The sequence below is a fragment of the Castanea sativa genome, chromosome 10 (genome assembly GCF_040712315.1).
Source record: "Castanea sativa cultivar Marrone di Chiusa Pesio chromosome 10, ASM4071231v1".
Lineage (NCBI taxonomy): Eukaryota > Viridiplantae > Streptophyta > Magnoliopsida > Fagales > Fagaceae > Castanea > Castanea sativa.
The window spans coordinates 9,480,724-9,500,250 of NC_134022.1; the positions used below are offsets into that span (position 1 = coordinate 9,480,724).

At 41.7% G+C, this 19,527-nt stretch overlaps 1 protein-coding gene across 1 annotated transcript; it reads left to right on the top strand.

Moving 5' to 3' along the window:
- The first annotated feature begins 11,479 nt into the window (after positions 1–11,479).
- On the top strand, positions 11,480–19,289 carry LOC142613716 (small RNA degrading nuclease 1-like). The gene is made up of 12 exons (XM_075786184.1): positions 11,480–11,611; positions 11,871–12,053; positions 12,151–12,240; positions 13,246–13,314; positions 13,925–14,065; positions 14,244–14,360; positions 14,431–14,500; positions 14,647–14,747; positions 14,912–15,046; positions 15,134–15,241; positions 16,943–17,047; positions 18,547–19,289. Exons 1-12 carry the CDS (start codon positions 11,579–11,581, stop codon positions 18,955–18,957), a joined length of 1,563 nt encoding a protein of 520 aa, XP_075642299.1. The 5' UTR covers positions 11,480–11,578; the 3' UTR covers positions 18,958–19,289.
- Positions 19,290–19,527: the final 238 nt, after the last annotated feature.

Here is a 19,527-nt window from a genome sequence, read left to right on the forward strand (position 1 = left end):
CTCGGACACATCCTCGAACCATTACAACGCAGACTAACTTGTGGGCCTAGAGGCCTTAGTAAAAAACAAACTGGTATCCATCAAAAAAGCCCCGAGCCCAAATGTTTATTCGAGAACTTCTACCTTCCACAATAGCCCCTCAAAACTTTATTTTTCTCGTCCATCCGAGGAGAGAAATAGAGTTTTGATCAGACCAGAATACCTCTCGCACATTTTGTACATTGCCACGCGTGTGGGGTCTTTTTGTTTCCCATAAAACGTCGTCTGGCGCTTCGAATCCCGGAATGCGCGCATTTATGACCTCAAGTTACACCCTGTTCCCCACGTTCAACGGTGAGATGAACATCTAACGGTGCAGGTTGTCCCCCGAAAATTTGAGCGGGACAAATCCAATTTCAAGGCCGCCTCCCGCACGTCAAAACGCTTGGAAATCTGCGCCTTCATTCATTTCTCCAGAATTCAATCACATCAAAACATCAGTCATCGTCTTTTCTCTCCAGAAACTCGTGAAGACTTGCATAACCAAACCCCGTAAGTTCTTGCTTTCTTTGCTCCTCCCTTCTCGGATTCTGTCCTCGGCTCCTTTCTTAATCGCTTTCCCTCTCAAAACTTACTTTTTCTTTCCTCCTAAATGGGTAGGTTTAAATGCTTGGTAGACACCGCCGCTGGGATGGAAGGTTTTAGGGCCAAATACCAGATACCCAGTGACGTAAGCTTAAAATACTGTCCAGCGGAAGCCGTAGGTGGTTCTAGGAAGACGGGAGAGGTTATTATCCCTATGATTGCCTTTATAGAAGGTGGAATGACCCTCCCTATGAGGAGTGTAACTAGGGAATACCTTCGCAGCCATAGATTATGCCCAGACCAATGCGCACCCAATGTATTTAGAGTCTTAGGAAGTGTCGACGCTTTAAATGAGCAGATGGGCTTGATCCTCACATGGCACGATGTTGCCTTTATGTACGAATGCCACAAACTTACAAAAGTAGGTTATTACATTAAATCATGGTCTAGTGTAGTTAGGTTAATTTCTTGTCTGCCCAAGCCCAATAAAGGCATGAAGGACGACTACCTCATCGCCTCAGGCAACTGGCAAGACGGCCCTCACTGCCCAGTCGTATGGGGAGATCCAGGTGTGACTTCTCAGGAGTTAATTTCCCTTCCTCATGACTCAATATCAACCCCTTCAAATATTTTATCCCTTTTTGCACGATGTTATCTCTAATTTTTCGCGCTTATCACAAATCTAACCATATTTGTCTCCTCGGGTGTTGCTTTTCGCAGATAAATAGCTCGTACGCCCACGCTTGAGCCACTGTAACGTCGCCGACTTAAACCGCGTCCTCCGTTCAGAAGTCTTCGTGAGCGAAGACTTGCAAGTAAGAGCGGCTCACTTAATACTAGGATACGACCCCATATCCTCGGATTTCCAAGAGATAGAGAACGCGATTATCGCGGGGGACAGGCGACGCCGGAGAATAAACGTAGCAAGGCTGCACTTTCTCGTCGACCACGACATTCCTGACTAGCCCAACACCATCCTATACACGCGACCCATCGCGGCGATACCTCTCTCAGCGCACTCTCGGGCAACCGCCGCCCCGGAGGAGCAAGTGTCCTAGTCGAACTTGTTGGACGAGGAGATAGACCAATTTCAGCTCGAGGTCGTCAAAAGACCCCGAGGAAATTAGTTTGTCGTACTCACTGACGAGGAAGACGAGCCCGCCGAGGCCTCCGGAATTGCAGGTTTAATAGTTGCACGTCCTGACGACAATTCCGAGGAGGAAGAAATGGACGTGCTCAAAGGCCTTCTGACCAAGAGAGGTGAGAGAGTCGCCAACAAAGGAGCAGGAGGGTCTCAAGTTCCTCCGTCCTTGCCACCACCCCCTCCTCCAGCCGATCCTAAGCCTCCGGTTGAGGAGCCCAAGAAGAAAAGAAAGAGGGAGGCCGAGGAGGCTGGTGGCGAAAAACAGAAGAAACTAAAACAGCAGCAATAGCAAGCTCAGCAGCAGAAACTGGACAAAGGCAAGGGACGTGCTCGTTCAGTTGAAAGCGGGGAGATTAGGGACTTGGCCGAAGTGCGCCGAGCACCGACTACCTGGTCTCCTAAGTTGAGACTGGACGGAGCACCAATCTCCTGCCAGTCCAGCATTAGGGCATTCCAACAAGGCCACGCCCACCACCTGGCCGATGCGTTGGAACGTCCCCTTCTACTGCCCAAGGATATGGAAGCCTTGGAAAAAATGAGCCAGCCTCAGCTGTTCCTTTCCTTGAAAAGGGAATTAGCCCTGGTAAGTTTCACTCCTTATGTACATTTCGTTTTTCTTGATATCTGACTATTAGTGAATGTCTTCCTATGTCTAACCCTCTGATACTTTGTCATAGGCCGTTCAAGAGGTCTTTGCTGCCGAGAAGTTCGTGGAGGACTCTCAGAAGAAGGCTAGAACGGAGCAAGAGATCCGGATGGAGACTGAGAAGTCCCTAGGCCAGGCCCTCGCAGAAAACCAGAAACTCTCCTCTCAACTGGCCAATCTAAAAAGAGAAAGAGACGGCACCGAGGCCAGCCTGAGAACCATGAGAACTCAAGTGGAGGGGCAGCACAAGCTCCTTCATCAAAAGGATGAAGAGCTCTCCAAAACTCAAAAAGAACGCTCTGACTTGGAGAAGGAGCTTGCGAAGATGAGGGAGAAAGCTCGCACCTTCAGGGATTTGCTAGAGGCCGCGAAGAAGGCTGGATATCAGGAAGGGGTGATGGCGATAGAAGACTAGTTGACAGAGGCGTTCGTGGCCTTGTGCCGAGAATACTGTCAGCAGGTTTGGGGCGAAGCCCTAAACGTAGCAGGGGTTCCTTTGCCTTCCGAGCTGAGGAAGCCCGAGAACGTTTGGCTTCCCCTTGACATACAGGAGATAGAAGAGGTTCCTGCTGTCGTACCTGCCCTTGAGACAGCCCCTTCGGCTCTCCCTTCTGCGATCCCATAACCCATTTCGGATCCTACAGAACCTATAGGTTCCCATAAAGAGAAGGAAGTGGATGGAGGCGCTGAGAAGGTCCTAAGCCAAAGTGCTGAGCCCATAGTTCCTCCGTCAACTACTGCAGACAAAGGGAAACAAGTCCTGTCTTCCTTTGAGTTGGAGTTAAAAAATACTGAGGCTACCAGCACTTCACAACTAGATACCCCTCCAAAAGCTTAGGGCCAAACCTAGGGCTTCTTTTTTCTTTGTAATTGAGATTTTCCATGTAATGTATATCAAAACAATTAATGAAAGTCAGTTTCGTTTGATCTTCATCTGTCTTCTATTTATTTTATCTTTGTGTTTACCATTAGAGTTCTCCTTGGCACACAGCAAAAGAACGAATGGAACAACTAACTCCACTTTCAGTGGCTGATCAATTACAACTTTAAGCAGCAATACACATACTTGCCTTGTACCTCGCAATTTATATCTTAGGAGTGTAGCAAACATAACACAATAACGAACACCTAACAAGCTAAATTAACTTAGAATTTTGCCTCATTTTAGATAATAAGTAGTGCCTCATTTTGCAAAGCAATGTGATACTTAGAATTTGTAACCTGAAACGTTAATTTTAGTAAAGTGTGGGGTCCAAGGACCCTGCATTTCTAGCTTTCTTTTTGATACTTGAAAATGTATAACTTACAATTCCATTTAACCATGATTCCGTTTATCAAATAATAAGATATATTTTTTCACAAGGTAGGTGGTCCGAGGACCAGACATAACCAAGTTTCTGTTTAATATTTTAGAACATATCAATTTCCACAAGGTATGTGGTCTGAGGACCATGCATTACCAAGTTTTTGTTTGATATTTTAGAACATATCATTTTCCCCAAGGTATGTGGTCTGAGGACCCTGCACTACCAAGTTTCTGTTTGATGTTATGGAACATATTAATTTCCACAAGGTATGTGGTCCGAGGACCACGCATTACCAAGTTTTTGTTTGATATTTTAGAACATATCAATTTTCACAAGGTATGTGGTCCGAGGACCATGCATTACCAAGTTTTTGTTTGATATTTTAGAACATATCATTTTCCCCAAGGTATGTGGTCCGAGGACCCTGCACTACCAAGTTTCTGTTTGATGTTTTGGAACATATCAATTTCCACAAGGTATGTGGTCCGAGGACCACGCATTACCAAGTTTCTGTTTGATATTTTAGAACATATCAATTTTCACAAGGTATGTGGTCCGAGGACCATGCATTACCAAGTTTCTGTTTGATGTTTTAGAACATATCAATTTCAACAAGGTATGTGGTCCGAGGACCCTGCATTACCAAGTTTCTGTTTGATATTTTAGAACATATCAATTTCCACAAGGTATGTGGTCCGAGGACCATGCATTACCAAGTTTCTGTTTGATATTTTAGAACATATCAATTTCCACAAGGTATGTGGTCCGAGGACCCTGCATTACCAAGTTTCTGTTTGATATTTTAGAACATATCAATTTCCACAAGGTATGTGGTCCGAGGACCATGCATTACCAAGTTTCTGTTTGATGTTTTAGAACATATCAATTTCCACAAGGTATGTGGTCCGAGGACCCTGCATTACCAAGTTTCTGTTTGATATTTTAGAACATATTAATTTATAAGCCCGTATACATTCATAATTTAGACCACGAATGACAAAAGTACCTTCCATTAATAATAATACCTTCGGAGGTTGTTTACATTCCACGGGCGTTGTACAACTTTTTCATCTAGATTAGCTAGCCGATATGACCCTATGCCTGCTACAGAAATAATCCGATATGGTCCTTCCCAGTTCGGTCCTAGTTTACCCTAAGCTGGGTTTCTAGCAGTACCTACAACTTTTCTTAGTACCAGATCTCCAGGCGCGAGTGGCCTTAGCTTCACATGGGCATCATACCCTCGTTTAAGTTTCTGCTGATAATAAGCCATTTGGACCATAGTTGCCTCTCGTCGTTCCTCAACTAAATCCAGGCCTTTCTTCAAGAGGCTGTTGTTGTTTTCTGGACTAAATGAACTCGTCCTTAGTGTGGGAAACTAGATTCTAAAGGTATCACTACCTCGGCCCCATAAGTCATAGAGAATGACGTTTCTCCTGTGGATCTACGCGGCGTGGTTCGATACGTCCATAGAACATGTGGTAGTTCTTCTACCCATCTGCCATTCGCATCGTCCAGCCTTTTCTTAAGTCCACTAACTATGACCTTCTTAACGGCCTTGGCTTGCCCTTTTCTCTGAGGATAAGCTGGAGTAGAGTATCTATTTATGATGACCATGTCACCACAATATTTCCTAAAAGCTCTACTATCAAATTGAACGCCATTGTTCGAAATAAGTGTGTGTGGTACCCCAAATCTAGTGATGATGTTCTTCCAGATAAACTTCTTAGAATCGACGTCCCTAATATTTGCTAAGGGCTCAGCCTTTACCCATTTAGTGAAGTAATCGGTCCTCACAAGCAGCCACCTTTTTGTTTCCTACGGCTCTCGGAAATGGCCCTATTATATCCAATCCCCATTGAGCGAAAGACCAAGGACTGGAGAGAGGATTAAGGACTCGAGAGAGGATTAAGGACTCCTCTAGGCCGATGAATGTTAGGAGCGAACCTCTGGCATTGGTCACACTTTCTTGCATAGTCCTGGGCTTCCCTCTGCATCTTGGGCCACCAATATCCTTGAGTCAGGGCCCTATGAGCTAGGGACCTTCCCCCAGTATGGCTCCCACAAATTCCCTCATGCAGTTCTTCCAAAAGCGCCTCCGTTGATTCGGGGTGCACACATAACAAATATGGTCCGGAGAAGGATCGTTTGTACAATTTCTGATCCTCGGACAACCAGAAACGCGGTGCCTTTCGACGGATCTTGTCTGCTTCAGGCTTGTCCTCGGGAAGAATGTCGTTTTTCAGAAAAGATATCATAGGGTCGATCCAACTAGGTCCAGGCCTTATTAAATGGATCCGGGCTGCACTAACAGTGGCAAGAGCTGGCTCTAGCAAATCTTCGACAAGGATAATCCTAGGCAAACTCTGGGCCGAGGATGTCGCTAAGGTAGCCAAAGAGTTTGCATGTGTATTTCCACTTCTAGAAATGTGAGACAAGATAAAGGAATCAAATTTAGATTGTAAACGTTTGACCTGGGTCAGGTATTCTTGCATTCTTGGGTCCCTGGCCTCTATAGTCCCTGTCACCTGGCCGACCACTAACTGAGAATCCGAGAGCATGTGAACTTCCTTTCCGCCCATCCTATACACCATGTTCATACCGACCAAGACTGCTTCATACTCGGCCTCATTATTAGTAGCTGAGAATGCCAATCTCAGAGATTTTTTGAAGACAATTCCCTCGGGGGATACCAGGACAAGTCCGATGCCAGACCCTCTCTGGTTAACTGCCCCATCAACGGACACTTGCCAAGTGGGAGGTCTTATGCCCGTGATCACGTCAACTGATTTTCCATCCATGTGTGATTCCTTCACGGTTTCCTCCAACAATGGTTCTGCGAACTCCGCCATCAAATCTGCAAGAACCTGGCCCTTTATCGAGGTGCGCGGCATGTATTTGATATCAAAAGCTCCCAAAATAGTTCCCCATTTAGCCACCCTTCCAGAGTAGTCAGCGCTACGCAACACTGACTTGAGAGGCAATTGGGTCAAAACTACAACAGTGTGGGACTGGAAATAATGAGGAAGCCTCCGTGTGGCATGAACTACGGCTAAAAGTGCTTTCTCCAAAAGTAGGTAACGCACCTCGGCGTCATTTAGAGTTTTACTGATGTAGTAGACCAGTCTCTGCACCCCACCGTCGTCCCTTATGAGGACCAGGCTGATCGCATGGACGACCACTGCCAGATACGCAAACAGGACCTCATCTACCTCAGGCCGAGACATAATGGGTGGCCGGGAAAGATATTCCTTAAGTTGTTGGAAGGCTACAACGCACTCCTCGGACCATTGGAACCCCCTCCACTTATTCAACAATTGGAAGAAAGGCTTTCATCGGTCAGCTGACCGAGAGATGAACCTGCTGAGAGCAGCGATCATTCCGGTCAATTTCTGCACTTTCTTTGGATTCCGAGGTGGCTGTAAGGTTTGAATAGCTCTGACTTGTGCCGGATTCACCTTTATCCCTCTATGAGTAACCATATAACCCAAGAACTTCCCAGAACCCACACCAAAAGAACACTTCGAGGCATTAAGACGAAACTTGTACTTTCTAAGTACCTGAAAAGTGTCGTCCAAATATTTTACATGTGCAAATATCGCCTTACTCTTCACTACCATGTCATCCACGTATATCTCAATGGTCTTTCCAAGCTGCAATTCAAACATTCTGGTCATCATCCTTTGGTAAGTAGCCCTAGCATTCTTCAATCCGAATGGCATCACTTTATAGTGATAATTCCCTGTTGGAGTAATAAAGACAGTTTTCTCCTGATCTTTTGCCGCTAGTGAAATTTGGTGATAACCTTGGAAGGCATCCAAAAAGCTCATCCAAGGATGTCCGACGGTGGCGTCCACTAGCTGGTCAATGCGCGGTATCGGGAACGAGTCCTTTGGGCAGGCTTTGTTTAAATCTGTGAAGTCCACACATACCCGCCATTTTTCATTTTTTTTACTACAACCGTGTGCGCCAACCACTCCGAATAGAAAACTTCCTTAATAGCCCCAGCCCTCTTGAGCTTGAGCACCTCTTCTTTAACGGCTTCGGAGTGCTCCTTGGAGGAACGCCGAGGCGGCTGCCTTCTAGGAGGAATAGCAGGATTGACGTTCAAATGATGACAAATAAAGCTTCGGACAACCCCCGGAGCCTCGTAGGGGTCCCAGGCAAAAACATCGATGTTGTTCTTTAGAAACTCCACCAATTCCACCTTCTCTTGGTGTGGTAAACGTACCCCAACCTGGAAGAACCTTTCAGGGTCATCCGATATCAGGAACTTCTCCAGGTCTTCGCATATGGCCTCCTCTGCTGTCACCACTTCAGGCGCATCCAGAGTCGTTAATTGCTATAAGTCTTTCACAGCCGAGGTCGAGGACTTTGCTTCGGTCTGATGCAGCACTGCGGCCGATATGCATTGCCTAGCCACCAACTGGCTGCCGAGAATCTCTTCAATGCACTCCCCCGAAGGGAACTTAACCTTAACATGCAAGGTGGAGGAGACAGCCCCCAGAGCGTGCAGCCAGGGCCGGGCAAGGATGGCTGTGTATGGGGAATATGCATCGACCACAATAAAATTCACCTCAACCGTCTCCTAGCCAGATTGCACGGGCAACCGAATCTGTCCCTTTGGTATAACGGCCTTTCCTTCAAAACTTATTAACGGCGAGTCATAAGGGGTGAAGTCCTCCAATTTCAACTTCAGCCCCTTAAATAAGTCAGGATACATGATATCTGCGCCGCTGCCTTGATCAATCATCACCCTTTTCACATCATAATTCCCTATCCTCAGAGTGACCACTAGGGCGTTGTCATGGGGTTGGATGGTCCCAACCTTATCTTCCTCTGAAAATCCCAAGACGGGCACATTCAACTTCAATCTTTTCGGCTTGGAGCCTGCCTCCTCGGCTTAGAGCCTGCCTCCTCGGCTTGGGAGTGCGAAACCGCCATCACCCTGGTAGGACAGGAGCCAGTCCTGCCAGGCGTAGCGAAGATAACGTTGATCGTTCCCAGGGGAGGCCGAGATGAATTATTCCTCTGATTATTCGAGCCAGACTGACTGCCCTGTCCGTCAGGTTGGTACAGGTGCTGCTTTAATTTTCCTTCGCTGACAAGCTGCTCCAAGTGGTTCCAGAGGGTCCGACAATTCTCGGTAGTATGACCCACGTCTTGATGGTACTGACAAAAGAGATTCTGATTCCTCTTGGCAGGATCCCCAGCCATCTTACTGGGCCATCTGAAATAGGGTTCCTTACGGACCTTCTCCAGTAGCTGGTGCACCGGTTCTCAGAACACAGTATTAACAGTCTGAGGTGCTGCCGAGCCAGATTGCCCGGAGTAATCCCTTCTCGGCCTGTTGTTGTGGTATCTGTCCGACCTGAAATCTCTTCTCACCTGCGGGATAACCTTCGCCTTACCCTTCCCCTGCTGTTGGTCTTCCTCGACCTTTTTGTATTCGTCAATACGGTCCATGAGGCGGCGTTCACTCCGTACGGGTTTTTTGGTCAAAGAATTCCTCAAGTCATGATCAGTTGGAAGGCCTACTTTAAAGGTATTGATCGCCACCTCATCAAGATCACCATCTATCTCGTTAAAAATCTCCCAATACCTGTCGGAGCATGCTTTCAACGTCTCGCCCTCCTTCATAGCCATAGACAACAGTGAGTCCAACGGTCGAGGAACTCTGCTGCATGTAATAAACCGTGACTCGAATGCTCTGGTCAATTTCCTAAACGAACCTACAGACCCGGATTTAAAACCGTCGAACCACCTCATAGCAACAGGTCCTAAGCTAGAAGGGAAGACTTTGTACATTAGGGTCTCATTATGAGAATGCACCGCCATTTTCTGGTTAAAGTGGCTCACATGTTCCACGGGGTCAGTTCGGCCGTTATAAATGGTGAAGGTGGGCTGGGTGAACCTCCTGGGGAGCCTCCCATTCTCAATCCTGAGTGAGAATGGCGATTTGGAGAGTTGGTGCAACGCCCGGCTCATGGCATCGTTCCCTAAGCCCCTGGAGGGGAGCTTCCTGTTCCTACGACCTGGTGGGTCATCCTCTTCGCAAGAGGATGTTTTACTGGGGGGTGACCATGACCACGAACTGTAACTACTTCCCCGGGATTCCCCCGAAGAGGTATTAGATGAGGGTGAAGCACGCCTCCGCCTGACGCGACGCAGCTTCTTCTTAAGGTGATCAATCTCCTTCTACATGGCGTTAGAATCATCTTCGTGGGTGGCCCTGCCTCCACCGTGAGTATGACTTGCTCTAGGATATTCAGTGTGAACGCTACCCTCTCGATCCTCCCGGCGTTCAAGACGTTCGAAAGGATCCTCAAGTTGCGATCCCTGAGATTCTACATGGTACGAGCCTAAGCCTGCCATGGTGTTCGAGTTCTTTCAACACTAGATTCCCACAGACGGCGCCAATTGTAAATGCACAATTGCGCCTAGACCCAAAAACAAACGTGGGGTCAAGCCCAATGAGCCTTAAACAATAAAATTTGTAGAGTGTGGGTTCGCAATCTAGTTTGATGGTGTTTGAAGCTCGATGAACAGGTTAGAATGTTACAGTGTTTGCAAACAATAGACAAATAGAGCAAATGAACCTCCTCGGACGTAAGCCGAGGACGATTTATTTATTATTTCTCTTTTTCTTTCAAAGATTACAGTTCTTTGTCTTTGTCTCGCTCCTCCCTTTTTTTCCTCTTCTCCCCTTTTAAATACTTTTTCTTCTTCTCTCTTTATCCACGTGTAACGCAAATTACCCTATTAGACATCTGTCCCATCCACCACCCTCTGGCAGTCTTCAAATGATAGCAAGAAGGCTGACTTCTACTGTTCAGGGGTTATTTCCCCATTAATGCGGCCAGGGAGGTAGATGCAGGGTCTTTAATGTTGAGGTAGCAGCCTTTTCTCCCAGATATTTCTGTTACACCTTTGCATCTAGAGGGTGTTTAGATCACCCTCTTACCCTTCGGTTTTCCCAGAGTTTTGCCTTTAATCTTCTTAGCCAGTCCCAAGATCATTGCTGGGCTTGTCCGAGAAGACAGTACTTCTCAGACACATCCTCGGACCATTACAACGCAGACTAACTTGTGGGCCTGGAGGCCTTAATAAAAAACAAACTGGTATCCATCAAAAAAGCCCTGAGCCCAAATGTTTATTCGAGAACTTCTACCTCCCACACATATATCTAAGTCAGGGTAAATTTTTTCCTCATCTCATCATATTCATCATTGCCTAATCAAATTCATTGTTATAGTCCAAAAAGAAGAGAGAGAGAGAGAGAGAGAGAGAGAGAGAGAGGGGGGGGGGGGGGTGGGGCTTGGGGGTGGGGGGTGGGGGGTGGTGGAGTTGAAGAGCTAAGGAAAAGAAAATTTGAAAGTGGACAAATGTGTGATCTAAAGCTTTTAGGAAAAAAGAGGGGAAAAAAAACTCATGCTAGGCCTTTGTATTGGGTTAAAGAAGTAGTAGCCCAATAATTTAATTTAAAAACAAGTAGAAAAACATATGGGCTCAAAGTCAAAGCACAAAATTAAATTGTTTGAGCTACTAAACTACAAGGTCACAAAATCTGTACACATATATTGATTTTCAAATTAGTCTCAAAGATAGCCCAACTCAGCAAAGCCCATTTCGCTAAAAGACAACAGAGAGGGATTTAAAAAAAAAAAAAGCGCTGGAAATAGAGTAAGATGGGCTTTTAAGAAGCCCAATGATCACCAAACAAAAAATGCCCATTGATCAAATATAAACAAGCGGAAGAAAAAAGCAAGTAAAGTAGGCTATTTTTGAATGGCCCAACCCATTATCTCTTTATAGTAAAAAACCCCTCAGCCGCCGACTTCTCTCTCTTAAGTTTAGCACCGGTTGAAGAGAGCTGCCGCCCCAGAAATTCAGAGCCGTTCTCTCTTCTCTCTCCCAATGGAACAATTATTTGACACCGCAGAGAAAAAGGTAACAACCCCATTTACTCTCTCAATCACTTGCTTGTTTTGTGCTAATTTGAATATATATATATATATATGTGTGTGTGTGTGTGTGTGTGTGTGTGTGTGTGTGTTGTTTTGCTTTGACCAACTGTTTATAACTCACCCCAACAAGTATATATGTGGTTGCGTTGTGTTGTGTCTCAGTTTTGGTGAAGTAGTGCTATGTTTGTTGCAAGATGTGTTTTTTCAACATATGTATAATGCCCAAATATGAATGTGAATAGGTTCTTGTTGAAATGGTGAAGTTGGCCCAAAAACAAGGAATGAAGGGTACGAAAGGAGATTGGAAGGAATTCTTAAGAGTTCATGATAGGAAGCTTGGGAATAGCTTGAGTGATCCTACCAGGAGATCCAATGATGTTTTGGCTGCTTTTCTTAAGACTTTTGTTGAAGAAAATCATCTCAAGGTAGTTCTTTTTTTTTTTTGGAATTTATTTTTTTCTTTACTACTTGTATTTGAGATTTTATGAAGACAATGGCTTTTCTGTTTTTCCCTGTTTTCAGTTTTTTGCTAAAGTAATGCAATGCCATTTAAAGCGTGATGTAGTGGGGCAATTTACAAACGTATCTCCAGATAATGAAATACCTGAGCAGGTATGGTTTAGTTATCCCTTGAGGCTTTGAAGAATGCATTTTTGCTATTCTACTAATAGTCTATTACCTGTGTACTTGTACTAATTCTTCTGTGAAAATGTAGAGGAAAGGGGGTCTGTAGTCTGTACACCAATATCTGGTGGTTTGGGTTTATAGTTGTAGTAAGACACTTGGGTTCATTTGTTTCAGCTTATTTTCATCTTGAAATGGAATGTATAGCTTTTTAAAACATCACCTTTTTCAAGGTATGGCTGTATACTTTGCTGATGAGCTCTAGCTCAACTGGGTGCTTGTTTAACTTAGCAATAATTATATATGGTTATAGATGTACTTTTACACAATAAACAAACTAGCCTCAATAAGCTGATGAAATAAGATCATTCAAATGCACACTTTGTCTGGTTCATATTTTATGAATTCCTTTTCTCATTATTATTTGTCTGATTAAATAAGTTTTAATTATGGTTGGAAGCCTAGATTGGTAGCTTTTTCATGCTTCCCATGTCTTGGTTTGATAAGCTTTTCCCCCTGTTATAATATGCCCGTCATATTCCTGGTATTTTGAATACTCTCATTTGTTTAAAGTTCTAAACTGGCATGCAAATCTGGAAATTAAGCTTTTATTTATTTATTTTAATGTTCTTTGCTGGATTTTGCAACAAAACCCTTCAATGTAATTATATGATGTTAATACTAAAAAAACTCGGTTGTAATTATTGTGTCCATTTCAAAGCACTTATTCTATATCAACAATGGATTGTCCAAATTAACCATGATAGTATCATTTATTACTTCCATGATTAGTGGCTGAATGACTACTAGATTCTGTTTTAGTTTACTATTATTCTCTCATTGCATATAAGGCTTAAGTTATCATCAAATTTCTAGACACAAGTTATTCTCTTGCATTCTCCCTTTCTTTTTATTTCTTTTTTCCTATAAATTTAAATTGGATGTTCTTTGCTGTTTGGTATATCTTGATAACTTGTGACACTGGCAGTGCAGAGACTGGTTCGTTTAACTCTTGAACACCCTCAGTACCTGCTGGATTATTCGTTCCCATCAAATGATGAGGTTTGTTGTCATAATGTTTGCTTACTTTTCCTACTTATCAAAAAAAAAAAAAAAAAAAACTTCACTCCTTTTAACTTTTCTAACTGTTTTCTTATGCACTTCTTTCATATTAAAAGGTCATTTTCGGGCTTTCCTACAGCACCTATTTTTCGTTATTACCTTTCTTAGGCAATCTCAGTTGCTACGTTTACTTCCTATACATTCCTTATTGCTAACTATAGGTAGATTATGGTCAAAATAGCTTAGGGAGCAAAGATGAACTATGTAAATGCTAATTCAAGTATTCTCTGGCATGGAATATACTACTGTGGCAATTGATAATCTTTAAAAGAAAGTGTAAGATGATGTGACCGGAGGCCCCTTGAAGCATGTTTTCTTTTTGAGTCTCTAAGAAGAGCTTTGCTGTTTGACCCTATACGTTTTTATATTAAATAGGACTAGATGGGTGTTTTGAGATGCATTATTTATATAATGAATACAAAAAGATAAAAGTTAAATTATGTTGTGGTGTGCAAGTATAAAAATAGTTTCACACAATGAGGAACTAATGTTGCTATCAAGTTCAAATGTAGCTTGGCTTCCTGATAACTTGTGGGATATGTTGAAGCAGGGATGGGTGATTACAAAGCTTCCTAAAAAATCCAAGGTTATGAGATCAAATGCAATGGTTGCTGTTGACTGTGAGATGGCTCTCTGTGAAGATGGCACTGAAGCTTTAGTGAAAGTTTGTGCTGTGGATCGCAATTTGCAGGTATTAATTAATTCGGCTTGTGTTCATTCTCTTCATACAATAGTAATTCCCATTGTTCCACCTCTCTTTTCCCTAGGGAAAAGAATACTCTTCACTTTGGCTAGCTTGTTTGACAGTTTCTAGACCTCCCGAAGGGTCCTATTTGTACAATCTTTTCTAGTGAGTTTGTGCTGTGCAGGTGAAACTTGATGAACTTGTAAACCCAAATAAAGTCATTGCAGATTATAGAACTGATATAACTGGGGTTAGTGCAAGAGATTTGGAAGGAGTTACTTGTTCATTGGCAGATGTACAGGTACATTAGGCTGGATTTCACACTTTTTGGGATCAATTCTTTATCTAATATATTTTGGTGCATTTTGTAGAAATCCATGAAGAAGCTATTATCAAAGGGAGCAATTTTAGTAGGCCACAGTTTAAACAATGACCTGAAAGGTAAGATAAGCATGATAACTAGATATTGGAGTTCCTCTCTCTCTCTCTCTCTCTCATGACAACTGAACCATCATTGTCTTTTTGAATTTTATGCAAGGTAGTTATTCTTTTTTGCATTCGTGTAATTATTATTGTGTTGATTGCAGCACTAAAGTTAGATCATGCAAGAGTAATTGATACCTCACTTATCTTTATGTGTTTGGATGGACCTATCTATAGAAGAGCATCTCTGAATAATTTGTGCAAGGCAAGTTCTTAATGTGTTATTCCTACTTTATGTATTAGTCAATTATTAATTAAGGTAGGATATGATTGGAAAAAGGATTCTCTTTGGGCATATCATTTTGAGTAATGGGCAAGCAGCTGTGGGCTGTTTCAGTTATAGTTAATTGTTCCATTTGTTTTTGACAGTCTGTATTGGGCTATGAAATTCGAAAGAAGGGTGCTCCACACAATTGTTTAGATGATGCATCTGCTGCAATGAAACTTGTTCTTGCTAAGATAGAGAATGGTGTTGATAATGCTATTCCCTTGGTTCAAGAGGATGTAAGTTGGGCATTAAATTCTTGGTGATTTCTAATTCCTACCAATGTGATCCTGCTGATTCACAATCTTTGAATAAATTATCTATAGGTACCTAATTCTGAAATGGCAAAGCTATTTCTCCACAGGATGCCAAAAAATGTGCCTACTGAAGAATTACATAAAATCATTCCTGGGGACTTTACAATTGAGCTCAAGGTTGAGTATATCCTGTTGTTATCTGATCTTTTCTTTACAAGATATTGGTTGAGCTTATGATTGCCAGAATGATGTTTATGTTTTACATGTCATGATATTTGGAGTCATCATATGATAGATCGTGATACATATCCTGTTCCCAAAAAAGAAAAAGAGTTTTAAAATCTATTTTGACACCCGTTCACAAAAATATATTTGAAATTCCAAACCATTGAACCATGCGACTGGGGCTGTTGATTGGCGGTTTAGGTTTAGATCTGTTGATCATGTGGATACCAACTATATTGCTATCCCTAATCTTACACCATTGCTATACGGGTTTAAGAGTTGGGTCATGCTTATCAGCAAATCTGCATTAATCTACATCCAAGCCTGGATCCAGCCAAGCCAATTTTATATTTTGTATGTTTTCAAACTAGCAATCAATTGATCAATTTTTTGAGATAAATTGGTTCTCATCATTAAGATTTCCATGGTAATTTTTTTTTCATATTCGATTAATTTTATATCATTTGATTGAGGGGATAGGTCACACAATTTGTTAACTATTATCAGTGTAGTCAAAGGAGAGTCGGGTGCTCACTTAGGGTAGACAGGGCACTTTTAGTTAGTGCTGTAAACAGAGACTTTAAGGGTCTCAAGAATAAAGAGAGAGAAGGAAGTTCTGTAATCTGGAAGAAAAGGGTAGCTCCATACTTAATTTAAGTTAGTGGGTGTCTCTTTCACTTGCTTTCTTCTCTCTCTCACCTCTCTTTCTTTCTGTACCAATTTGGTAACAGTTATTTATTTATTATTTCAATCATGTAATCTTTTAGCTTAAAAAGTTGTTCTCTTTTTCTTTTTTGAAAATTTTTATATAAGATTGTTGTAAAGTCTATTCTTAGATTAATTAATAGAGCCTCTTAATAATTTTAAAAATTCAAACCATGCCTAGTAAGTGTTAGATACGTATGATTTGAGTTTATTATATGTATAGTATTAATAACTATATTTAGAGTTTGGCACCTTCACTCAAGTGAGTGCCTTTTTGGTGCCTCACAACTCATGTGATACAAGGATTTGGCACCTTAAGGCTGCCTTTTGCCTTTTGACTACAATGACTATTACTTGAAAAACATTTTTTTTGTAACAAACTATGGAAGGTGAGAGGAGATTTTAAACTCACATCAATTACAGATAGTTAATTTCTGATTTAGTGTATGTGCTTAAAGAGGAAAGAGGTAAATTATGTTTCGAACAAACAATCCTACTCGTGCTTAGCTCAACTACCTGATGGGTCCTTAGATGGAAGCATGCTAATCCAAACACAAGCAGTAGCTTAATCATATGTTTTGTAAGCAGGTTAGGTAGAAATAAGAAAACTGCCCCCATTTGATGGAATGGCACACGAATTTAGATAAGATTTCATGATGTGTGACTGGCAGCCTGGAACTCTCTGCTTGCCATGCATTTCTTGCACTGTTTAGGCTGATTCACTTTATATTCAACCCAATTTACATGCTTCTACAACGTACTCATGCACAATATCAAAGTTTCCCCTTGTATAACTTCTCTCTCTCTCTCTGGGAGAAAGAAGGGGGGGGGGTGTTTGGTAAGTTCGTAACTAGGATCTACCCCACTCCACTCCTTGGCCATGTTTGTGTATTCACTCTCCCCCCTTCTACTTGTAAGGTTCTAATGTGGTGTATGCTTTTCTGGCAGCCATCTAAAAAGATGCAAGAAGATAAATCTTCTTTGTTTGTCATCTTTAAGAACTCACAAGAGGCACATCAAGCATATGAAAAAGTCAAAGGCAGCCAAGAAAAGGTATATACTGTGATCTTTTTCAACTTACTATAGTTTACCTGCCTGGCATCCCTATCATATGTTTTTATTTATTATTTTTTTAAATGATAAGTAATGGGATTTTATTGAAAAAATAGATTACTTCATGCTCGCAATGATGAACACAAAGTAAACTGAAATGATAACAATTGAATTATGCACAGAAGTCTAAAGATTCTTTGAAATCTAAAAGGGAATTGCAACTATGAGGAAAAAAACAAAAAATAAAATAAATCTAAAAGGGAATTGCTATTTGTAAGACCCCACACCCAAGACCACAGAACAACATTGACTCCAAAAGAGCCTTTGATCTTTCTGTATCTTCAAAAATGCAACTATTTCACTCTGTCCACAACCGCTACATCACACATAATGGGTCAAGGTTCCAAATCTATGATGAATGCTTCCCAAACCAATTACTCCACTCAAATAAAAGATCTTCAACCCTCCTTGGTAACTACCCAATCCCAAAAGTTCGAAAGACTATGCTTCATAAAACATATGCAACATCACAATGGATCAACAAATGATCCATTGTCTCTCCATTGCACCAACACATGCAACACCAACCAGCTGACGAGAAACCTCTCTTGATAAGATTATCACACGTAAAAACTCTTAAGCTGCTGTCCAATCAAAGAATGAGACCCTTTTTCGGGGCCTTTCTGTTTTGTTTTGTTTGTTAATTTTAATTAATTATTAGTAAAACCCTCTTTGGGGCCTTAACACACCAAATACTTTTTCGAGGAAAGAATTACTAGTGGCACCTTGGATAGCCTCATATTAATAGCAAACATCAAAAGCATCACTCCCTTCCAATCTTCATCTCATTTGTCACACCCCTCCCCCCTAGGGGTATTTAAGTATAAAAGATATAGGAAAGAATTCAGAGGCTCCATTCCCAATCATGAAAACCATTGTGGAATCTCACACTCCAACTCCAACTCCAACTCCAACCCTCCCTATCCAATGGGCTATCCAAGAGTGAAATAATTTATGCATTTTTTGTCAACTGAGCATGCGAACTTAGGGCAAAAATCCTTTAGAGGACAATTCCCACACCATATATCATGACAAAACCATACTTGTATATATGCCTTCCCCCACTTTGATATATCCTGAAAGAAAAAAATCCCATCCTGATCTAATTCTCCTTCCTAAGTTAACACTCCTGAGTCCCTTGAACTGACTTCATAGTCCATCCGCCCCTGTTTTAAAATTTTGAGAACTTGATTTTCTGTTATAGTTAGATTTAATGTTTATTCTCGTTACATAAAATGATGAGATTATTATCATGAAGAGGCAATTCATTGTCTATTTAGGCACTTGCAGCATTTTTAGTTCCCTGCCATAAGATCCCAAATTAATGCACTCTTTAAGGATTTCATGCTTGTGCATTTATGCTAGAGAGAGAAGCCTATTTTTTGGATACATGGCTGACTGTCTGGTAAAACATGTCTTGTTATCCTGTACTATGTTAGGATTCGTGGGGACGGCCACAGAAACTTGTCAAACATATGCTCACCACAGGTATATTAGTTAGTTTTTATGTCCGAAAAATGGCAAATGATGATTCCCTTGGCCAAATATCATCCAAGAGAGCTTTCCAAGATGAGGAGATCTCAGGTGCATCCAAGAAACTGAAGACCAATCAAAAGACTGAAGAGGACTCTTCAAATCAGTGTTGTGATCACTCGGAAGAGAGAGAAGGATTGAAGCAAGAGCTGAGCAAAGGGGAGGTGGCAGATTCAGATCACTGTTGTGATCATCTGAAAGAGATTGAAAGGTTAAAGCAAGAATTGAGCAAAAGGGATTTTAAAATCATTACCCAGGACAAAATGATAGGCGATCTTAAAAAGAGATTGAACTCTAAACATGTTAAACGTCACTAAAAAATTGTTGGGTACGATTTGTTAGTTGAGGTGTGCAGTGAAGATATCAACAGGCCACTTCTTTCTGCAGACTTTTGTGTGGAATTTGATTTATATTGAGGAACGAGCAAAGCAAATAGATATTTATGAGGTGTTTATATCTCCCAAATATATTTGATTTAAATTTTTGTTTTTGTGTTTTTGTTTTGTTTTGTTTTGTTTTATGTTTTTTGTATTTTTATCAATTGAATTGACATGGATAGCATGTAGATTGGTTTGTCTTCTACTTTCTGTGCTACTTTTAGTTAAGTACAAGTTTAATTAAAATAATCTACTTGTTGCATGGTGTGATAGTTTCTGAAAGTTAAAACTTAAAAATGTTGTCTTTCCTTGGAACTATTTTTTAAGTGATATATTGGCAGAATTTTATTGCTAATTAAGAAATAATTACAAGAAAAAACGAAGAAAAATACAAGAGTATATGTTGGGGGCAACTAGACTATGAGAAAAATTATAACCAAGACCAATCCAAAATCTTATGAAGATAAAACCCATACAATCTTTGCAAACATTCCTATGAGAAAACCAATA

Coding starts and splice junctions, on each gene's coding strand:
- LOC142613716 (XM_075786184.1), top strand. CDS start 11,579: ATGGAACAATTATTTGACACCGCAGAGAAAAAG. Junction 11,612..11,870: donor TTGACACCGCAGAGAAAAAG/GTAACAACCCCA, acceptor GAATGTGAATAG/GTTCTTGTTGAAATGGTGAA. Junction 14,066..14,243: donor CTGTGGATCGCAATTTGCAG/GTATTAATTAAT, acceptor TGTGCTGTGCAG/GTGAAACTTGATGAACTTGT.